Raw genomic sequence first — 15,018 nt, forward strand, 5'->3', positions numbered from 1 at the left:
TCATTTATGGATGACATACACAAGGAGGTATAACTTAAACTAGAAAAGGATGGCTGCAGCATAGATAAGCAAAAAGAGTTTTTTTTTTTAATGGCTGATTCATTCCTTCAAAATGATGCAAGGAAACAATTTTGCATTTGATACAATATTCCCAAATATTTCTGGGGATTTCTCATCTTCAACCTCTTAGAGAGTTTAATAATGGACTCAGATTATACAAAGTAAGAATCAATATTGAAGAATTCAGGAAACTTACTTTAAATACGAATTTCAACAGTTGAGCAAGGCTCTGTACACACTATTTACATGCATTAGGCAGCTGAATGGAAGAGGCAGAGGTTATTCAAGACACTGCTGCCATGAGAGAAGATGGCAGTAATTGTAAACAGGTGAGCAGAGCCAGCCCCAAAATTTGTGGGGCCCTGTTCAATAATACCTTGTGGGGTCTTGTTTGTTATTTCCTTACCTCCAGAAGTTTTCAAGTAGACTTTCGCAAGCACTCTTGGAGTGACAATAATGTGAGTAACTAGACATTAAGACAGCAGTAGGCTCATTGATAGCAATGTGGAAAAGACACGGATGATATTATTTAGACCAGTGCTTCTCAAACTACCTGTTTGATTGGAAATAAAAGGAACTGGTGAAGAACCAGTTCCTTTTATTTCCACTTCGTCACAGACTGATACCTTTGTAAAATTCAATAAAAATGAATTACTAGAAAAATGAAAAATTACTCATTGCGGACCCGGAACAGTTCACGGAATGGCACCAGTCTGCAGACCATATTTTGAGTAGCACTGATTTAGACCATTTGAGTGCAGGGCCTTGTTCGACAGAACTGTTTGCACGTGCTTGTAGCCAGCCCTGAAGGTGAGTAGGTTACTAGCTTCACCATTTTTCTAACTAGAAGGAGCATCTAAAAACTGGGCTGAGGGATGAACTTGGAAGAAATATGTCAATTGATAGTTCATTTACAAAATAACCTAACTGGGTTAATTTGTGTTTAAAATATTTCTTTAACTAAATGAAACAGATGATGTTCTTGCTATTAATGAGCAAATTAAAAGAATTCCTTAGATTCTTGTCTTTCTGTGTATTTGTTGGCCAGCAGAATTTCAAGTGCAAATACATAAGGATTTAATACGTATCAGAATAAACTTCCCTAATTACAAGCCAACTTGGAAATTTTCGCACAAATAATCACAAAAAAGCTATTCTACTAAAGAAGGCACCACTACAACAGCCTATTTTAAGATCTAGTCTCTCATCAGGCAGCCTGCCTCAATTAGCAAATATTTGATGACGTGTGAATAATAAAGTATGTAATATAGAAATGTAAAGTGGTGGTGTTGCAATGGTTGATGAGCCATCTATCACCCAGTAATGCCTGGTGACACAGAGAGTCCCCTTTTAAACTTTGAATACTTAATAGAGCAATAGCTATATGGTCTATGAAATAAAATAATAGAACAGACTTTTGGTGATGTTATTTGTTTAAAAGTAGTTTCTCAAGGTAACTCATGCTTAAGAAGTTTGTTCTATAATGAACATTACAACCACAGCACTACTTATAGGCTGAAATTCCTTCCAAATACTTCTGGAGATATCATGGGTTAGATGGGAATGGCTATAAGAAATTCACATGAGTTCATCACTTTGTAGCCTATGACATGTATTCCAAAGTCAATCTAGTAGATATCATCATCATCATCATCAGCCATTTTCAATCCACTGCAGGATGAAGGCTTCTCCAACAACTTTCCAGTTCCTTCTGTTTTGAGCACTGGCCATCCATTTACTACCCACAAACTCATGAATTTCATCTATCCATCTCCGCCTTTGTCTTCCAGGTTTTCTTCTAGCTCCTCTTGGATACCATTCTGTTATTTTCCTAGTCCATCTGTCATCATGTCTTCGAGCTGTGTGTCCTGCCCAAGACCATTTTAGTTCTTTAGTTTTGATAAGAATGTCCTTTACTTGAGTTTGTTGCCTAATCCATGTGTTTCTCTTCTTATCTAACAGTCTGATTCCCAATATGATTCGTTCCATTCTTCGCTGTGTAGTTCTCAGCTTCTCTTCCATTCTTTTGATGAGTGCCCAAGTTTCACTTCCATAAGTCATGGTGGGGAGTATACATTGGTTCATTATTTTACGTTTCAGACAAACTGGGATATTGCTCTTCAGTATGTGATTATATTTCCTGAATGCTATCCATCCAAAATTTATTCTTCTCTTGACTTCCAGCCATTTATCATTATTACAGCTAATAACTTGTCCCAGATAAGTATATGACTCCACCTTTTCAATTACTGCTCCTTCAATCATTATTTCCCTTTCTGTGGCATACTTGTTCATCATTACTTTTGTTTTAGCTATATTCATCTTTAGTCCAAAATCCTTACTAGCTGTGCATAACTGATTAAGATTTTCCTCTAATTCTTTGGGATCATGGCTTATGACCACAATGTCATCTGCAAATCGTAAATGGTTTAGGTACTCTCCGTTAACATTGACTCCTTTCTGCGACCAGTCTAATCTTCTGAAAGCTTCCTCAAGGGCAGCAGTAAACAGCTTCGGAGATATTGTGTCTCCTTGTCGAACTCCTTTCTCAATTTTAAATTTCCTACTGTAGATAATCTAGTAGATAATCCTAGCTCAACTGACGATTCTTTTCTTTGTTCTCAATGTAAGGCAAGTACTGATCTCAAATTAAAATTTGGTGTAATTACTAGATTAAAGTGAGTCACTGACAGGAAACAGATGAATACCCTACAGAAAAATAAAACTGGGGACTTGTTAGAAACTAAATATCTGGTAACCTGCCAGATGATGAACCCCTGAACTACCTCAACATTACTGACTACTCACACAACAGCTTCTCTCTTTGCTTGTAGCTCTCCATATTTTTAAGGTGGGTCCCAGTATGAGCTGTAATGAAGAGACCCACATCCATCCTATTATAAAGTCTGCCATCTTACAATAACTGCAGGCACACTTGGTACTGCCAGATCCTGATTAGTACCTTTTAGTTATTTATTTATATATATATTTTTTGCATCATTATGCCTGATTTACTCTGTCACATGACAGCCTTGCTATTTATTCTATATTATGCCATTTACTAGCAAGTTGATAAACAGGCCCTCTACCTTCAAATCACAAAACACAGATACTTATTTATCTGTGTTTTGAGATTTTTAACTCATTTTATTCTGTATATTTTTATCACTTTTAGTATATTATTTTACATGTTCTTAATTGCTTTTAACTTATTTCTACTTATATTTTTCATATCTTGGTATATTTATTTTAGTAAAGTTCAGTAAGTTGTTGCAAGTAATTTTTACTGGTAGTATAAAACATTTTTAACCATTAAATTGCAATAAGGCATAATAATGAAGGCAACTACAATATAAATTAGCAGTAACACAATTTGGTATTTGTTTTTCTAACTGATTTTAGAACTTTTACAACTTCCTGTCTGCACTACAGCTAGATTTTGGCTATAGTGGCCAAAACAGTGTTTTAACCACTAAAACACTTTAAATTCCTGGTACTAATGAACTGAGCATTAAAAGCCAGCATGGGTTTAAGAATAAATAACCTCTTTTAAATTTCAATTAGGAATCAAGCCTCCTCCAGCCCAGTCCTCTGTATTAATGCTGTGCCACTACTGGTAAATAAACTATGGTTTCTCAAGATGACATGGTGCTCGTAATAATTATTTGAGACTATAATGATGTTCATTATAAACTCACCCATACTGCATGACGAAAGAAATGGTGGGTTATAGGAGCTTTGCTCTGCAGACTAAATATGGGTGTTACGTCAAGCCTCCAATAAGCAAAGTGATGGCATCATACTGGTTGATGAGAGTCATTTGCCACTTAGTACTGCTTGGTGACAGAGGGACAGTGTTTCCCTATGTGGTGTGGATGTCACATCTCAACCCCTGCTTATGTTGGTTCAAACCTGGACAGTCACCTCTAGTATACAAAATGCATCGTTTCTGACCCCACACATGGGGTATATCAAGGGTGCTGTTACTAACAGCCCTACCATTGTGAAGGTGCAAGCAGAGGAGTTGACTGTTGCAAAATGACTAGACTTTGCTGAAATTCAGTCCACTTGACTGTAAGTGCAACCTGAATATCAGATCCACCAGCATTTTAGACTAACAGGTAGCAAACCCTATTCTGTCATATGTGGAAGTGTGTGAATCTGTGACAAGTTTCAATGACCAAATAAGCAGCAAAGATTTCTCTCTTGTCTGCCTTTATTATCAAAGTGGTAATAATTTTCAGCTGCCCTCAAAGCCTATAAAAGAGAACACACTATGAAGAAAGGTAAAGGTTCTTACTCAATTTAATCCTGGAAGGCAATTATTACTGAAGTTTGAACAAACTGGGTGTATTACTGATAAAATATGAACAGGCTATTCCTCAATATAACTGAGACAAGCTGGAATGTCAATGAATTATTTTCAACTTCACTTTTAGGGGGGGGGGGAGAGAGAGAGAGAGAGAGAGAGAGAGAGAGAGAGAGACCATATATTTACAAATACCCAAGCCATTTGTACCCTAAACAATGGCCAAGATCTTTAAACTTCACTCTTATAATTTCAGAACAGTTCAAGAGTTGCTGTCCTCTGAACTCAGGATCCTGTCTAAATTTTGCACACCGAGTATCAATCAAATTGAATATGACCTGATCAATGATGATTAGATTGCATTTTATGGTCTGATGAAGCCTCTTTTATCTTCATGGTGCTGTTAATACATACAACTATGTTGCATTGTCCAAAGAAAACTGAAAACCAATAACTTGCTAATGATAAGATAATGAGACTGTAACAGAATGGAGCTGTTTCACAGCCATTTTCTTATTTGGACCACACTTTGCTATTGCATCAGTGAATGGTTTTATTAAAACTGAATTTAACAATTAACATTTATTAATTTTAAATATAGATTTAGAAATACCACAGGTTCTGATCCCTTTTTGTGATTCTTCCTTGGTGGACACAGAATTGAAAGAAAAACAACATAATTAACAAACAGTTCTTAATATTTCATCAGATTACAGGTTATTAAGGCTGATCACTATACAGTTTGCAATTCCATGGTATACAACCAAAGTTCTTTTAATTCTAAATCTGTTGCAGAGAACCCCAAAGAAAGGTTGAAATGAGTGGTATTTCTAAATCATTTATCTAAATCAACCAGTTTAATAAGTCATTTTAAACCAACACATCAAAATGTTTCCTTGCAAGTTATCGCCATCCCACATTAAACTATGCCTTTTAATGAACACATTATGATCAAAATATGTTGCACAACTACAGAGGGGGGGGGGACCCAAGTAGAGAAACTGGATGTCCCGAGATCAGCCCTCCTCTGCTATTAAAAATTTAATTATTTGAATCAGAGGAGCTTTACTGATTCATAGGGACAATATTCTGAGCAATATTTACAGCCATGTAAATTGAAGCCCCACAATAAAACTTGGCAATTATGTTTTTTGTATGTAAATTTACATCAAAATATTTTTACATTAATTAACTTTATGACTACCTGCACTGTCCAAGCTCTATTAAGGGAAAACTGCCTGCTGTGTCAATAGGCAGCTTTTTGTCACTTTTACCTTCAAAACATTCTCAGCTGCAGAAGCCGAGATTGTTTTGAAGGTAAAAGTGATGATTGTTTCTACATCTTTGACGTTTATTGTTCATGACAAACTTGTTAACCTTTTAAAATAGGTAATGTTATATTTGCATGGTAAATGTAACTTTTCCTACATAATGTACATGGGAAAAAACTTATAAAACATATAAAGGTAAACTGCATCCATTATCAACCCACTGCAGGATGGAAGCCTCTTCAACATTCATGTTGAGGGAATTGGACCATAATGTGCTGCGCTAGTCCAGTGGGGGTTGGCAGATTGACTGTACTTAGAAGTCAGGGACTTGAACCCCAATCTACTCAAAGAGCGTATGCAGGAAAAATTTTCCCTACAAGTTTTTATATCTTGAAAAATAATTTCAAAATAATTTTTTAAGAGGACTGCATATGATATACATAAGTAATATTCAACTATTTTTTTTTTTTTTTGGTTGTAACCCCCTTACAATTTTCGTGATGAACACTGTACCCCTGTTATATTTTTTTCTTTCTATGAAATTTATATCTCCTAAATATATTTTTGAGATAATATCTAAAATAATTTGACTGTTTATAATCAGATGCTAACTGCTGAACTAACACAAGCACATCATTAATACAAATAAATTTAACATACAGATACAGGAGTACAGTATTCTTTGTATTTTTGACAAAGCCAATTTCATATTTCAGTATACTCCCAGGGAAGTGTGGGGTACATATGTATACCAGCAGTTGGATACCACCAATTTATACTTAATATTAGATTTCTGAAACTTAATATTCCAACCTGTCAAAATGAGATGAGCTTGTTTCTGTCTTTCCTTTAATTTGACATATTGCTTCTTCAGAGCAGAAATATCCAGGGCCATCCGATCCATGTTAAAGTTAGTAGAAGAGCAGGGAGAGGGCAAGTTCTTAGCTCCATTGGTACCAAATGAGCTAAATATGGATCCAGGTGATATAGGAGAAACAGCAGCACTGCCAGCTAAACAAAAACCAAAAATAATTATTAGTAGTGAATGAAGGAGTTGAAGGGCAATCTGGCACATGCAGGTAATATTTTGGATGTAAAGTACAACACACTGCATGAAGATAATGATATGTTTATTGTAGCAGCTGCTGTTCCTGATAGGTTACGAAGTAAGTGCTGATAGCACAGCACAAAATACAATAAGCGGTAAATAACTTCTCTGATGCAGGGAACCTTAAAATGAAATTAATATAAAAAACACTACATAGAGTATTTAAAAAATAATGCTATATAATGAAAGGAGGGGGAAGGGCAAGGCAGAGGGACACTGTGTTACAGCTGAACTGTTATAGTCTTCAACAGTAGATTTACTGGTATGGAAATGAAGAAAACAAAGAGCTAGAGATGACATAATAATATGCCTCCCATCTTCAGACTCTTTGGTCTCCTCTCCAGTCATGAGAGAACCGTAGCCCTCTGATTGGGTGTAGGTAGCCTGTTGTGCAGCTCTGTATCAATGCATTGTGATTGTCTGAGTGAAGGGTTCTCAAAACAAGGAAAGCTGGAGTTGTCTGGTTAGTTGTGGCCTGACTTGTCAGACTATCTTGCATTCAGAGTAGCTCCTACATTATCTTGCATTCAGAGTAGCTCCCTAGAGTCAGTTGTTCTAAAGGGTCGAGAGGAGCTAGGGCAATGGGGTTGAGATGTGGATTTTCAAAATGGGTGCCATCAGAGGTTTAGTTTGGAAAGACGGTGAGCCAAAACTGAGGGGGGGGAGGCATATGCCTGCCTGTGTTTCGATTTATGTTAGCCTGGTATGTCTTGGATGGCCTACACCTACAGTATTTTTCTCCTAACACAACTGTTAAGTCCGAAAGTATAGCCCTCACTCACTGGCAGTTGACTTGACAGACTGAGTCCCACACCTCTTTGGGAGGGGGAAAGATATGACCCACAGCATCTGTTTCAGTTTGGTGCTGCCTGTGGGTTGGATTTTTGCATTACATTTGCATATTTTTGCACCAAATGAGATGATTAGCATTAGTAGAGGCACTTGATGCAAGAAAGCAAGCTTATGCAGCATCAGCCAAAAAAAAAAAAAAAAAAAAAACCACCACTTCCACTTCACCCCTCTGTTCGTTCAAAATACCTGTCCAGCTGAGACTTAAACTTATTTAGGCTATCAACTTCCACGACAAGGGATGGAAGTCTGTTCCACCAACCAACCACCCGCTGGCTAAAGGCAAATTTCCGCACGTCTATCCTACATCTGTTTTTCCTCAATTTGAATTTATGCCCTCTCAGGTGATTATTCTGAGTGAGAGGAGGAAAAATCCCATCAGCATTCAGCACGCACAAACCATTCAAGGCTTTATACACCTCTATCAGATCACCTCGCTGGTGCCTAGTCTCCAGACACTGTAATTTGCAAAACTTAAGCCTTTCTTCGTAAGAGCACCCCTTTGTTCCATTCACTAATCTTGTTGCCCTTCTCTGTACTCGTTCCAGCAGCTCTACATGCTTCTTGAAATGAGGCCTCCAGATCTGTATAAGGTGTGGCTTGACCATTGCCTTATACAAGGGAATAATCACCTCCTTATCCCTGCTAGAAAAATTCCTATATATCATTGACAATACACCATGAGCTACTCTTGCAGCCCATCTGCACTGCTCAGAGAACTTCATATCTGCCTGCACAACCACCCCCAGGTCCCTTTCATTCTCTACCACTGTCAGAGTAGTACAATAGAGTTGATACGTTGCTCTGGGGTTGCTGTTTCCCATGTGTAGTACTTTACATTTGTCAATATTAAACTTCATTTGCCACCTCTCAGCCTATCTGCTCAACCTTTCCAGATCCTGTTGCAGCAGCATAGTGTCAGTAGTGTCCTTGACAACCCTGCCTACCTTTGTGTCGTCTGCAAACTTCGAGATTAAGCTTGATATACTATCATCAATATCATTTATGAATACAGAAAACAATAATGGACCCAACACTGAGCCCTGAGGGACTCCACTAATAACATTAGTCCACGATGAGCAGTGTCCATTGATTACCACTCTGTCTTCTCCCCCTCAGCCACCCCTTTATCCACAGCAGCAATTTGCCTCCAATGCCACACTGCTCCAATTTGTGCAGCAGCCTTCCATGTGCAACAGTATCAAAAGCCTTTCTAAGATCCAAGTATATAATATCAAAGTTATTCCCTGCGTCCAGTTCCTTTGTGATCGCATCATAGTATCCAATCAAATTGGTCAGGCAATACTTCCCCTTAACAAAACCATGCTGTGTCCGAGCTATAACTGAAGTCTTGTCTAAATGATCCTGCAGTGCTTCTTTAACTGTGCCTCCATTAATTTTCCTGGAACAGAAGTTAAACTCACAGGTCTATAATTACTTGTGTCAGCCTTTGATCCTCCTTTGTGAATTGGGGTCACATTTGCACATCTCCAGTCTGTGGGTACCTCCCCTGAGTCCAAGGAAGCTCTCATAATTATGGCTAAGGGTTTGCTTACTTCCTCTGCTGCCTCCTTTAATATAACTGGATAGATCCCATCCACCCCGGGTGCCTTTCTTGTGTTTATCTTCAACAATTTCTCCTCCACTTTACTCTCAGTTATTACAAGATTCTCTAGCTTACTGCTAGAGTTCAATACACCTCTGGCTTTCCCCTCGCTAAATAACTCCTCATTCTCCTCATGTGTGAATGTTGATGCAAAATATTCATTTAGTTTGTTAGCTACCTGAGCAGGATCATCAACAGTTGACCCATCGATATCAAGTGGACCAATCTGATTCATCCCCCTACTTCTAGAGTTTACATAAGTAAAGAACTCTTTGCTGTTTTTCTTTGCATCCCTTGCCAAAGATTTCTCGTAATCTGCCTTCGCCTGCCTAACCTCCTTTGTAACTTGGTTACAGATCAACTTGTATCTATCATAGGCTTCTGTGTCGTGTGTTAATTTGTATGTATCACATGCATGTTTCTTCTCTGCCATATGCCTCATCAGTTCATCTGACATCCATTTAGACCTAAACCTTGAACAATATTTCTTAGTTGGTATGTAAAGCCTAGTAGCTTCCAAGATAAGTTCTTTGAATGCTTCCCATTTTGCATTTGCTGTTGGTAACGTCATCAGTTGGTCCCACTGTATAGAATTTAAATACTGTCTCAGTCCATCGTAGTCGCCTTTACGAAAGCAATAACCCTTCCCTTTACCCCTAATGGTAGTTACCTCTTTGAGTAAATCCCACTTCAGCACACTGTGATCACTGCCACCTAGTGGTTCATTTATCTGCAGATTCTTAATGAATGAAGAATCACTGCTGATAATCAAATCAAGAGTATTCCTCCCTCTAGTTTCCTCCTGAACATGATGTAGAAAACAATCATCCAATAAATCCACAAAAGCCTTGCTAGTGTGTGAGTGACCAGCCCCCAAATTCCAGTCAATATCTGGGAAATTAAAATCCCCCATTATAAGACTCTCTGATTTACTGGCCCACTATTTCCCTGTACAGTTTCTTATTATACTCATCAGAGTCATTAGGCCTATAGCACACTCCTACTCTCAATTTTGATCTCCCAATGCTTATGTCACACCAAACTGACTCGACACTGCACTGTCTAGCGATGTCCACTGGCCACTTCCTGAGATTTTATGTATTTCTTAACTAATAGCATAACCCCTCCTCCCTTCCTATCCAGTCTATCCTTTCTGTAGACGTTGTACTCCCCAAATTGCAGTTCTGCATTCCTTTTATCTGTGTGACACCACGTCTCTGATATGCCAACAATATCTGCCTTTGACGTTTTGAGCAATACCTCAAATTCATCAAATTTATTTACTAAACTCCTAGCATTGGTGTACATGCAAGTATACATGCACCTATTTCTATTCTTAGCTATCCTAACACAACCCATGTGTTTACTTGTACCGCAATGACTCCCAGCAGTCTCTGAAATATCCTGCATCTTGTTTTTCAGGCTTCTGCTCATTCCAATAGAAGCAGTGCAAGAATCTCTTTCATCTCTGCCAGTGGCTACTGTTAATCTATTCGTCTTTGTCTCCCCCCAAGCTAGCAGTTTTCCGACCCACCTAACACTGCCTCGATAGCATCAGCAAATGATATGATTTCCATCATATCATTTGGAAATCCTGAGGATGTATTTGCCTATTCCATCCCAGAGAGGCACAGAACTTATTTGACTTCTGTTAAGTATTTAGGAGTGATGTTGGATAAGAAAAGATAGTCTTAGCCATGTTAAGTTTCTAAACAAGCTGTTTTAGCTACACTGAGAAGAATTGCAAGAGCCGAATGGGGATTTTTTGGTGGACCTCTGAATTTGCTGTGTAATTGTGTTTTCATTGAAATAATAACCTGACAGCTGCTTGGGAGCACAGAGTTGGGAATGTCATTTTTAAAAGGCATGTCAGTCCAACATTTTGTCTGCTGGCAGTAACAAAGGCATACAGAACAGTATCTATTGTTGCTTTTATGTGTAATATCAGGTAAGCAACCAACAGAACATGTTGTTTAACTATGTTCTGTTGCACCATGAAGGCTTTAGAATATTATACTTAGAAGACTATTAGGAAGTAAATCATGGACGTAACATCTTATCCCAATTCAGAAGTGGAATATGGCCAACATGTGTTGAAGTTAGACTATCACCTGCAAGCTGAATTTCAGATAAAATGGCAGCAGTCATGGGACCTGTCAGAGAAGTGCAGAGTAACGTATGTTTATCATTCCTGACTAAAGAGTAGTTAAACCTTGGTTTGTTTTTAGTTTGGCAGTTTTATATTTTCTAACTGATCATGCACCTATTGCTGCAAAACTGAATCAATTTGGTTTTTCAGAAACACTTTTATGTGAATGTGGGTTAGAAGAGGATACTGATCATGTTTTATTGAATATCTATGAAGATCTTCAATTTCAATTTTTTGTTGAGCTTGAATGTGATAGAAAGGACTTTGGTGACAATTAAATGACTCAAGAAAGTATAAATTATCTACTGAATTTGCAAACAAAAAATTGTGATAAGGTAAAGGCTTGGAGGTGATAGTAGGGTCTTTCCTCCCTGAAGTTAGGGACAGGTAACTATTGGCTGAGTCAACAGGCTAAAAAACTAATCATGCCATGTTTTGTTTTAGTTTGATGTTCTTGTTTGTTATTAATATTTGTTACTTCGTAGCTTCCTATTTTGTAATTTAGTGTTGTAGAATTTGAAGTTGTGTAAGTAGATGCAGATATGATATCAGTCCTAGGAAGCATTTAATAGCAAGAAGGAGCACTGAAATGAGATGATCCCAGAATGGCAAACCCTCTGTGGCAGCCTAGTCAGCACAATACACTAGCATCACCCACTAGTTGTTAAGGAGGAGGATATTCTTCACCGAGGAGAGTTACAGGTCCAATTCCTGGGACACCACAAGTATTCAGGACTTTTGACAATCCTAGCCTTGAAACAAGGGAGTTGGGAATGACTGGATTGGAAATCCAAGAGAGTATGGGTATCAGTTGTTTTATGGAAGCCTTCTATGCAAAAGGAAGTGTCCCCCCCCCTCTACTGAACTGGGGTGAGCATTATTTTGCTTAATGGAAATAGGCCTACTCTGCAGAAAGGGCAATCAGACTTTTCTAAAAAGAAGTCTGATTTAAAAAGTGTGGGGAAGCTTGTGTTGGTTGAGAAGTCTAGGTGGGTGCCAATGTAGGTTAAGACCCAGATGGATGTTTGTAAACATCCTCTAGGTCTTAACACCTGCACTGGCTAGTGTGGATGTTGGACTCAACATTCACAATGGCTAGGAAATCATTAGGGTATGGATGGGGTCCTTAATTCTTTCAATAAGGTCAGGGAATTAAGTGATTAGAGTTGAGGGATGGCAGAAGAAAGGATGGGGGGGGGGAACTAGCTGTTTGTCAAGCACCTGGGGTGATAATGATGGGGTGGATGGGAAGGTTTAACTTATGGGCTTTAAACACTATACAGCATTATTTTAGCTAATCTTCAAGTTTGATTTTCATTCCTATAAAAATTCATAAATATTATTATAAATATTTATAAATAATATCTTATTGTATTTTGTACTGTGCTATCTATCAATTATGAATACTCACTTCATAACCTATCAGGAATAGCAGCCACTGTACAATGATAAATATACTGTCATCTTTATGCCCAGTTGTGTTGTAATTTACATATCCAATAAATCAAATCATTGCTAATTTAGATATTCCTCTACTAGAACAAAAGGAAAACCTATTCAGTCTGTTAAAAGCATTGTGTGCACGAGAGAGAGGCTTTACTACTAAATACCAATGAAACACATGGAAACAATATACAGGTGACCCCCACTTAACGCTGATAATTCGTTCTGTAAAAACAGAGCGCTAAGTGAATCAGCGCTAAACGAGCGCTGCATTCCCATAAGGTAACATATGTATTTGTGAGTTGCGGTCGTTGCCATATGATATTTCCTAATCAATAATTTCAATCAATCTGAAAAGATGCACAAATTTCGGCCAAAATATTTAATATTCAAATATTTGTACATATAAGATATTCTGCATTACATACGTATATAATTATGTGGTAACTACTTACGTATCAAAATTAAACTTACAATTCCAATTAAAATCATGAATTTAATTGATCTAAATTGATTTAATTTAATTGATGAATGTAATCATGAAAAATGTGTCGATTTTGGGTTGGACTTTGGTCCTCTTCCAAATAAACTAAAAGGGGTATTAATTTTAAATCCCCCCGCAGCGTTACCACCAACAATAAAGTCAACCGATCCTTCACCGCTTTGAAACCTGGCATGCTTTTTCTTCTTTCAATACGAAACTTCTTTTAGGCATTCGTTTCCACAAAAGTCCTGCTTCATCTATGTTAAAAACTTGTTGAGAAGTATAACACATAATACCCCTCTTCAATAATTTTAACAAGTTCTTTTTTGAAAGTTTCGGCTCCTTCTGCACTTGCAGCTTCTTCCTGGATTTTAAATCTATTCAACCAGCCCTTACTAGTTTTAAATGGTTCCACATTTTTTTTTTTTTTTAGGTGAGTTTTCTTCAGATTATTATATTGGCTAATCTCTCTCTCTCTCCTTTTTTTTAATAATATTTAACTTAACTGAATTCTGCATTGGATATTATCTTCAATAAAATTAGTTAAAGTCTTTCCATTTCAATCCTAATAGCCGGCCTAGCCTTAGTTGCTTGCAGTGGAACAACTATCTTTCCCGCTGCTAAAATTAATTCTTTATATATATATTTTTTATAATTGTTCTTATAGTTAAACTTGCAAGTCCTAAATTATGCCACACATCCGCTTGTCTTTGACCGGAATTGATTCGCTTCAAAACGTCTAGTTTAATTTTCAAATTCAGTCTTTTTCTTACAATTATAATCTTTGTACTGCGCTCAGACGTTATTGCTTTTTCATTCTTATCGGCCATTATTAACTCTTCGAAAATGTAACTGTGTTGGTTACATTAATTAGCATTAGCATTAGTAGAGGCATTTGATGCAAGAAAGCAAGCTTATGCAGCATCAGCCCAAAAAAAAAAAAAAAAAAAAAAACACACTTCCACTTCACCCCTCTATTCGTTCAAAATACCTGTCCAGCTGAGCCTTAAACTTATTTAGGCTATCAACCTCCACCACAAGGGATGGAAGTCTGTTCCACCAACCAACCACCCGCTGGCTAAAGGCAAATTTCCGCACGTCTATCCTACATCTGTCTTTCCTCAATTTGAATTTATGTCCTCTCAGGTGATTTTCCTGAGCTGATACAATGTTCAAGTAAACTGTCCGTTTTGCATGATGTCTAATACGGTACTGAGTGATGACTAGACTTCGGATAAATGCATATAACGCAAATATTACAAACTTGATCATTTTTCAAAATGTTGATCTCGGAACTACGTAACAAGTCACTGTACTGCAATTAAATTAGCGTGCGAGAAAATTTCTCAAGTCGGTGCGGGAAACGTTTTAACGCTGTTTTGCTATTAATTTTCAAGCCATTGACTCCATCAAATGAAACGATTTCATTAGATATGCCAAAAATGCAATCTGTAAAAGAGTGCTATAGTGATCTGTGACAGCGTTATAGTCAGATACGGGTTATAATATAAGAACGGCGTTATAGCGAATCAGCGTAAAGCGAACCGTGTTATAACGGGGGCCTGCTGTATACTATATATACTTTATAATATCGGTGTTTAGATACACCATAGACACTCTTAAAAAACTACAAAGTAGTTGTTGTGGGCATCATTTGCTCTTTCTCATATTGTGCTTTGCCTTCACGACGAGTTGCCATGATACTGCACTACCTCAAATAAGTAACGCTTCACTAATAG

The 15,018-nt window shown here is 37.5% G+C and overlaps 1 protein-coding gene across 1 annotated transcript in view; it reads right to left on the minus strand.

Annotated features, from left to right (window-relative positions):
• Nucleotides 1-4,827: 4,827 nt before the first annotated feature.
• LOC150086293 (TBC1 domain family member 30-like) overlaps nucleotides 4,828-15,018 on the minus strand; it is a 200,394-nt gene continuing 190,203 nt past the window's right edge. The window contains exons 9-10 of the mRNA XM_090374853.1: nucleotides 6,454-6,651; nucleotides 4,828-4,931 (exon numbers count right to left, since the gene is read on the minus strand). Of these exons, the coding sequence (XP_090230979.1) occupies nucleotides 4,828-4,931; nucleotides 6,454-6,651 (302 nt within the window). The remainder of the gene's footprint in view (nucleotides 4,932-6,453; nucleotides 6,652-15,018) is intronic.

This window comes from Mastigoproctus giganteus, chromosome 5 (assembly GCF_048544385.1).
Source record: "Mastigoproctus giganteus isolate SK-2022 chromosome 5, ASM4854438v1, whole genome shotgun sequence".
In the NCBI taxonomy this organism is placed as follows: domain Eukaryota; kingdom Metazoa; phylum Arthropoda; class Arachnida; order Uropygi; family Thelyphonidae; genus Mastigoproctus; species Mastigoproctus giganteus.